We start from the raw sequence: 8,854 nt of genomic DNA on the forward strand, positions 1-8,854 counted from the left end.
GTTTTACAAGTTACCAGGGCGAGCCTGATTCAATTCACACTCGCTGCAATCACCCTTAACACCTCCCTCCACTTTACACTATTCAGTAAATCCTCCATCATCAACCCATCCTTCCTACTCTCCTCCTCCACTTGGCTGTCTCCTCCTCCTCAAACCACCCTCCTCAAACTCAAAAACTCTTCTAAAAACATGATCATCGTACATCCTATACCAACATACCCAAAATTGTCTTCGCCAACAAAGTTCAGCATAGTTTATAAAGAAACTTAACTCAGTGGAAGTATAAACAACAAAGAATGTACATAGAGTTACATCAATTGTGAACATTTATATTTTTCTTTTATGTTACAAGGTGCCAAGAACTTTACAAATATGGCATCAAGTAATCTAATCCAAACCATAATTTAATGAAAGTAAAAATTTTCATTACAATGCATGTCAATCAAATAAAATTACAACTGAAGCTATCTGTTTCTATCAAGAATACAGAAAAAAATGTATTAACTCACTCGAAAGCTGTGTTCATGTTGTGTCTGCTGTTGTGAAACCTCCTCCATTTCTTGACGAAGACGCTGTCAAAAAGAAAAGAAATATTTTTTGTTTAAATAACAGAAAATACGAAAAAATGATCCCCATCTGGAAAGGAAATCATTCTAAAATTTATTTCTTCCAGAAAAAAATAATAGTCAAGTGTCCATCGGCCTTCCAATGCTATGAAAGTAGTATTTTATTTGCTTTGTAACAGAAAATAAACTGAATGTGAATCTTGACAGCAGAATTCTCTCTAAAGTTGCTGAATGTCAATTGATCCTCATTAAACTAAGTAAAACCAAATAATTGCTTGCGAAAACAGAAAAAAAACTAGGGTCGGTTGGTCAGTTGTTTTTTTTAGGTATAATATGAGAGAGCTCCTTAATGTGTATATAAAGTTATATGGAGATTGAGGTTTGTTGAAGCACGGATATTGTTTTCCTGCATCATTAGCCAATTCTTATCAACACTGAATCGATTCCCACGGGGGGTCTTCAAAATTGAATATATTTTTAGAAATAAAAGTTGGCATGTTTTACTGAGGTCAATCGGATTACGGCAGTAATTCATAGAGTTGGGCACTGCCTACCACAGAATCTCACAAAATTCTATCAGTGAAAAGACATAATAATCTGTGACATTCTGAGTCCAGCAAAGCTGGTAAAAACCAATGACTGCGGCTTTGATTAGCAAACTGAAAACATCAGCCGTCTCCTAAATAAGTCCAATCTTCTTGTACCATACCAATTTACTTGAAATCAAGGAAGAGTTTACTTGATGTAATCCCTAAATTTCTGTACGAATGTGTGAGCCCAGGCTTACCTCTCCTTCTCTACTGCTATTTCTGATAAGTTCATTGATGATGAGTAACGATCCATGGGCCCTGTCATCTCTGTTTAGTCCTTTCTCTCCCTTTCCTATTTCTTCAAAGCCCTTCTCAGCTTCCTCATATGTTTGCTAGTATTTTACAAGGGAGAAAAGACAAGTGTTACATCATGTATACATGTAGATGAATGTTGAAATATGGAGTGCCACAGGGGTCAATCATTGGCCCCTTAATGTTTACCATGTACATGTTCATGTCTTATGGATACTGTTACAGTTACTTTGAACAAATTGGACCCAGGATAAAGGTCACAATTTACAGGAATCAAATCTATGCCCTGCATTCATGTCCTTTGTCAAAGACATCAGTCTACCTTTGCCACTTTTCAAGTCAAGGTCCAGTGTGGTCCAGTGGTTAGAGCATTGGACTCATAATCGCAAGGTTGTGAGTTCGAATCCCAACTCTGCCATTGTCTCCACTTTGATAAAAAGGCCCAAGAGTGATATCTGTCGTCTATTACGTCAGCCAATATGACTGATTAACCTACACGTAAAATGTTTCCAAGGTAATTGGTTTTATACCAGCTTGGCGTTTACCAGCAAAAAAATGCTGTCCTGCCGAGTTCCTACGGGAGTTACCACAAACAGAAACAGAAACAGAAAAGGCAAAACAATTTAGTACATTAAAACACAGCTCATTTTTAAGCCAAATATCGAACTGCATAAATCTCTCAATGGCTTACACTAGTAGTAAGCTATGGGACTACACTGACCTTATACCACTGGGGCTTCTGCATTTCTTTGGTTTCACGTTGAGCGGTTAACTCAAGACAAGCTCTCAATGCAGACACAGCTGCTTCTCGGATTGCTTGCTACAATGATAGACACAAAATTACAAAGGTGAAACAAGTCCAGGTGGAATGTAAATTAATGAATACACAGACAAATGAATCAATAATGAAGGTTTTTACGGTAAACACCATGTATGTAGTCCTGAAAAGGACTGTTTGTTATTCTTTCTTGATTGTATGTTAGCTCTGAAAAGAACTGTTAACGACGTTAACAGTTATAAATACTTATGTAAATGAATCAATAAAAACATACATGCATACATATATACATGCATGCATACATACATACATATGTACATGCATACATAAATAAATAAATAAATGTACATAAATAAAGAAGATCTGAATAAAATATGAATGGATGGATGGAAGGATGGATGGATGAATGAATGAATGAATGAATGAATGAATGAATGAATGAATGAATGAATGGATGGACGGATGGATAGATGGACAGATGAAAGAATGAATGAATGAATTAGTGAATGAATTTTTTAAAAAAGTACTTAAGTGTATCCAGAGTACGAATTCTTCCATCCACCATAGACTATTTTATATCAGGATATAATGAAGAGATTGTGACTATCATTTGTGCAATTTTAGTACTCAGAAATGCAACACATTCTGTGTAGAAATGTAAACAAATTGGACAGAATTATCCTAATCATTCTTTTTTTTCAAAACTTTTCGAACTAATCTACAGATTATCAGTCCATTGCATAATCCTATACTATATGCAAGATCTTACCTTGGGGTCTCTGATAGCATTGAAAATGTTGTCGAAGAATGATTGCACTTGTTGGAAGAAAAATGTTGGAGTGTTTTCTGCTAGTTCACGAAGAACAAGAACCTGCCAAAACAAAGAAATGAATTGTTATCATTTAGAAAGATCTACATGTTTACAGATCTACCTCTCATTAAAAATTGTGCATATTGTAAGGCACAATAAGTCATAATAGGTTAGAGATCTCAAGAAAAATTTAGTTTTATAACATCAATAGCAAACTGTATGTTCATGTCCTTGACAAGTGAAAATGATTTCTAATTTGTGTACATGATTTCAAATGTAGATAGATAACATTTTTGTTTTTGTTTTCTTCCTATACCAATATATCCAAATAGTCCGCAGTAAAATATAACAATTTTGAGCAGAAAGAAGTTCAAATTTGATACTTACAGCAGCATGCCTACGACCCTCTTGTCTGTCTCCTCCGAGCCACTCGAGGGCTCTCTTTACCTCAAAGTCTACATATTCTGGTGTGAATGTACCTCCAGCCAAAGCTAAATGACCTATGGCCTTTGCTGCCATCTCCATGACAATGACATCATTGGAAGGGAGCAGGTTACGCAGATAATTGGCAAAACGTGTGATTCTTGTAGCATTGTCTCCATCTATCCCAATGAGGCTTACTGAAATTGAATATCAAGAGCAATTCAATTATCAAAATGGCTTTCATCGTCATTCTAATTTCAACTATTGCAGGCAACAATTCCCATATTAAAACAAGCAATGGGTATAAAATGTCATATCTCGGCTTTGAAAAATTTCTCAAGACAGTGACTGTATATCTTGTTGAGTCTCATCTCCTGGGGCCTTTGTCAATTTCTGTATACCTCAAAATTGATCATGGCTCATCCCCAAGATTAACTGTGGCACTTTATCCACTTTTAATTATAACCCCCCCCCCCCCACTCTTTTCAGTAAATGTTTACAAATAAATCATTTAAATGTGAAAATACCATCTGTTAGTGATTTTTCTTTTTCATGGTCACCCTCCCCATGGCCCCCACACACTTTCAGCTCAGACCCCCACATACCCACTAGCTCACTGCAACCAACCTGCCTGTGGAGAATCTACAGGTAGGACTATGGAATGCCAATGTTGTACAGAGCACACACTTAAAATCGTTAAAATATCACTTTTGTGACCAAAATTACTAATTTCCATACAGTTGCAATTAATTTTTCATTAGTAACTTGGGAATAATTTTTGTATTTACCAGAGCGCTCATAAACTTGAATTTTGGGCATATTTTTGTGTACACCCTCTATTGGTGGAAAGTAATATGGCAAAAAAAAATTCATTATTTGATCTCTATTTTTAATTAAGAAAAAAATAATTTAAATACTCAAATTTACTTAAGAGCCAAGTTGTATGACGAATAGGTGTAATGGAAACTGTCAGTGTAAAAAAATCAAGCATTTGTCCCAAAGAGAAAGAGAAAATAAGCCAAACATTGCCACCCTTATTTTGCCACACATGGAGATATAACTGAGAACAAGGTTATATCTAGCCCAGGGAGCTCCCGCCCGCTGCGCGGGCGGGAGCCCAGGGGCTTCTTTTTGTTATGAATCATAACAAAATGGCCAATCAAGACTGGGGTAGAAGGAGAGAATTTTTCGTTTTTTGAGGTTCCAGTCTGTGCCTCGATGTCAGGAAACTGCCACTCGTTAGACCTTCATCCATATAATCGTGGTAAGTGCATAATTTCTGTTTTCACAATTCATTTGGAGAAATATTTAGACCATAAATCACGCTAGTCCCGTGAGTATGGTCAAATACACGGTAAGCCCCTGGGCTCCTGCCCACGCAGCGGGCGGGAGCTCCCTGGGTTAGGTTATACCTTGTTCATTGAACGTTGAATGAGTGCACGTACCGTACATGTACCCACTCATTCAATGAACAACATGAACAATGATAACGTACCCAAAACTGCAACTGTTCTTCTGTTTCTGTACCACTGCCACTTACCACTCACACTGACAGGAAGTGTTTTCTTTCTTTCTTGTCCTTTAGCAATAGATCTAATGAAGCCTAGACTACATGAGAAATTACAACTCAAAATACAACAAGGTGAAGGTTATTTTTAGCCACGTCTTGTCCAAAAACAAAAACAAATCAAGTCATGCATGCATTGCATTGTTGGACCCATATCTATGCACTCGCTCCCTGTACACCAAGGCTCGACATTAGCGGTGGCCCGGTGGCCCGGGGCCACCAAAAATTCACCTCGGGCAACCATTATTGATGAAATGTTAAGTTTTGGTGGCCCGAATCGGGCAACCAATAATTTTTAAAGTAGCGCAATTTTTCTCCCAATTTTGCACGCATTTATCAACTTTCTACAGCTCAAATTGCAAGCCAGTTCGTCATGCGCCCTTTTTGTTGATCTACACACAAATACACACACACAAAGTTTGCATATTAGGCCTACAGCTATAGCATACAGTAGCTATTATCCAGCCAGCCGCGCCGGCCGGCTGGCGTGAGTTTTGCATGAAGCCACTGCATACACAGTGGCGTAGCTAGGATTTCTTTCCTGGGGGGGCACTGGGGGGTCCTTGCTTTTTTAGGGGGGGGGGTCCTTGCTTTTTTAGGGGGGGGCACCATTTTTTCCGTTGTGTGTTTATGTGTCACAAGGGCGGATCCGACTCTCGCCAATCGGGGACGGGGCCCGAAATTATCTTCACCTATATTTCCCCCGATCAGTCACTTCTTATAAAACAACATAAACATGAAATAATCTCATAAGCCTTATAAAAAAAAAAAAGCGAGCGCTAAGTGCGAGCGATTTTTTTTTTTTTTTACTTTCATGTATTTTGTCCTGAAAATTTAATATTCTGGGCAATGTTATGTGTGATCCTGAACAAGATTCGTATGTAACTAGATGGTAAATGCGAACGCCAAGCGCGAGCAGAAAATTTTATTAACTGTTCTAGCATTATCGAAAAGGGACCTGTTAAGGACTGCTTACAGTTACCCACGAAGACGGTATATATTTCAATAATGCGAGCGCGAAGCGCGAGCAAATTTTTTTGACATTCCGACCTAAAAAAATTGTCATTCTAAGCACTTATTGTATTAATAAATGGGATAGGTATGTAACTAAACAATTGATGCGAGCGCGAAGCGCGAGAGGAAGAAAATTTAGATTTTAGACCTAAAAGCGGGACACTCTATTCATATTTTGTAAATCATAAATAGGATATAGTTAATTGGGTATCATTAATAATGCGATCGTGAAGCGTGAGCAGACAATTATTGATATTCTGATGTGAAACTGGATAATTTTAATATAAAGAACATGCAGGCTATCGCGCATGTTTTTGATTTAGACCTAGAATCTGGGCCGTCTGAATACATTTGTTTATGGAATACACGTAGACAATAGGAACTTGGCAAATCAAACAATTTGACCACACAGCGTGAGCTTAAAAATACTGATATGTAGACTATAAAAGGGACATTTTACAGCTAGAGCACTTAATTTTTTTAATGAAAAAAAATTGATGAAAGCTCGATGTCCGAGCTAAAATATATTTTGTATATTGACTTCAAAACTTGCTCCATATCAGCCTATTGAGCAAGATATGAATCTCATCGAACAGGCAATTCTGGCGCGAAGCGCAAGCAAAAGTTTTATATAATAACATGAAAGATTTTTTTTTTTGCAAGTCTTCCCTTCACATTATTTCATTCACTCGTCTTCCTCCTCTTTTTTTCTTATGTCGTTCTTCTTTTTTTCCTTTTTTCTTTTCTTCTTTCTCCTTTTTTTTTGCCCTGCCAATTTTTTCAGGGGGGGGCACCTGGGGGGGCACACCAAATCTCAGGGGGGGCACGTGCCCCCCCAGGCCCCCCCGTAGCTACGCCACTGTGCATACAGCTGTGCTCTAGATCTAGCACAGCCTATTCAGACTCAGGGAGCTGCGATAAAAAAATGTTGCTGCTGAGAAATCTTCCACAGAACTTTGAAAATCTCAGTCAAAGTCACCTTTTACACCAATGAAATGCAATTCTACAGTCTATATTACGAAAATCTGGCGTACCCTGATTATTTGCAAGTATTAAGAAGAGGAATTATGACCTCTCTTTTGACTCAAAAAGACCGATTTCCACATGAATTAATACACATAAAAACACATAGGCAAGTACATCACAGTCCCACGTGTGCATTTGTATGTATGTTGATACTTGGTTTCTTTCGAAGCTGTGTATTTTCTAGCCTTAAACAAACAGACAGTTTCTTTCTTTCTTGTTATAAATGACTTCTTAAACCACTCTTGAGAAAGTAAATACTTTGGGAAGGCATTTCATTGATATGAAATGTGATTTTTTTTCCTACATTTTGGCAAATATAGGGAAGGACTTTTCTCACACTTTTTTTCCAGATATAGTTTTTGCCGTTTTCTTTTTTTTTTTCCTTTTTTTTTTACAGTGGTTAAACCATTTATACCCCTTCCTATTGAATATGCCTGATTAAAAATTATTTTTCTACTGAAAATAAAATAATACAAACTAAAGGATATAAAAATAGAAATGTGCCATTCCCAAAAGGCAAGTGAAAATTATTTGCTTGGCTTTTAATTATATTCCAGTCAGAATAGACTGTTGCCACAGCTGTTAAAAAATATATGTAATGGCTTCTTAATTTTCCCCTTTTCCCCATTTTTATATTAACTTTGTTTTATTAATTTTTCTTTCATTTTCTTTTCTTTTTTCTATCTGATTTTTTTCTTTTCTTTTTTTCTTTTTTTCCCTGTTCTTTGTTTTTTTCTTTCTTCATTTTCTTTCTTTTGTTTTATTTCACTAATTTCTTTTATCATTTTTGTTTTCTTTTTGTTATATACTTTTTGAAAATTATTTTTGCTTGTTTCCCCCTTTTATGCATTATTCTAATTTTGCAGCATATTTTTCTGTGATTTTCGCCTTCTATAATATGCTGCAAAAGAGAAAACAGAAATAAACTGGATTTGGGGCATGCATAATCTAGGTTTTAGGATTCAAAGAGGAAGGAAGGAAAAACCATTGTTTTGTACATCTATCTGAGTTTGCTATGCACTATTTATTTACTTTACCATTATCTCTATACAGAGAGTTAAAAAAGTCCACACAACCTGCAAACAATACAATTCATTTATTCACTTTCAATCATTTCATTTTTACAACGATAGAAACAATTATCAAAGTAAAATAACAGCAAACAAGGTTTACATACAAGATGTATAAAGTGAAAGTAACTTAGTGGTAGTGGCTGCAGAATTAATATTTCAGAAGTTTGTTTTATTCATTTTTAATGTTTTTCTTTATATTTTTCGGGCCACCAAACTTTAATATCGGGCCACCAAAAAAAATTATTTGATGGTTTTGGTGGCCCGAACGGGCCACCACCAAAAATAGTTAATGTGGAGCCTTGCTGTACACACACCTACAGGACATTTAAATCTATTCGTTCTATGCACTCACCAATTGCTAGAATTCCACCTTTCTTCTCGTTCACGTCCTGACTTGATACCAACTCAAAGATGTGGTGGTTGAGATCGTCCATAAACGAAGTGCGCTCGTCCGCCGAAACTTCCCGCAGCTCGGTGCTCACGTAGTGCTGCAGGTTTTTCGCTGCCCTGGTGCGAACATCGTCGTGTCTGCTCTTCAATCCGCCGACCAAACTATTCATTTGTGACATTTTGACTGATTTGAAAGTACCCAATCCAACTCTGAATATGCTATATCATGTCTGCAACTTTAAAAGATAAGATGACCATGAAAAGAGAAATTCGTAGTCGTAGATTATAATAATTGACGCCTCTTTTCTCTCGGCTCTCTCTCGCCACGGCCTCAGCTCATCATCTCTTCAATAACAGGAAATGC

At 36.9% G+C, this 8,854-nt stretch overlaps 1 protein-coding gene across 1 annotated transcript in view; it reads right to left on the reverse strand.

Moving 5' to 3' along the window:
- LOC129276760 (serine/threonine-protein kinase mTOR-like) overlaps positions 1-8,854 on the reverse strand; it is a 36,055-nt gene extending 27,201 nt beyond the window's left edge. The window contains exons 1-6 of the mRNA XM_064109721.1: positions 8,453-8,854; positions 3,385-3,617; positions 2,956-3,057; positions 2,130-2,228; positions 1,354-1,488; positions 510-572 (exon numbers count right to left, since the gene is read on the reverse strand). Coding sequence (XP_063965791.1) covers positions 510-572; positions 1,354-1,488; positions 2,130-2,228; positions 2,956-3,057; positions 3,385-3,617; positions 8,453-8,669 — 849 coding nt within the window. The 5' untranslated portion in view covers positions 8,670-8,854. The remainder of the gene's footprint in view (positions 1-509; positions 573-1,353; positions 1,489-2,129; positions 2,229-2,955; positions 3,058-3,384; positions 3,618-8,452) is intronic.

This window comes from Lytechinus pictus, chromosome 14 (genome assembly GCF_037042905.1).
Source record: "Lytechinus pictus isolate F3 Inbred chromosome 14, Lp3.0, whole genome shotgun sequence".
NCBI classification, from domain to species: domain Eukaryota; kingdom Metazoa; phylum Echinodermata; class Echinoidea; order Temnopleuroida; family Toxopneustidae; genus Lytechinus; species Lytechinus pictus.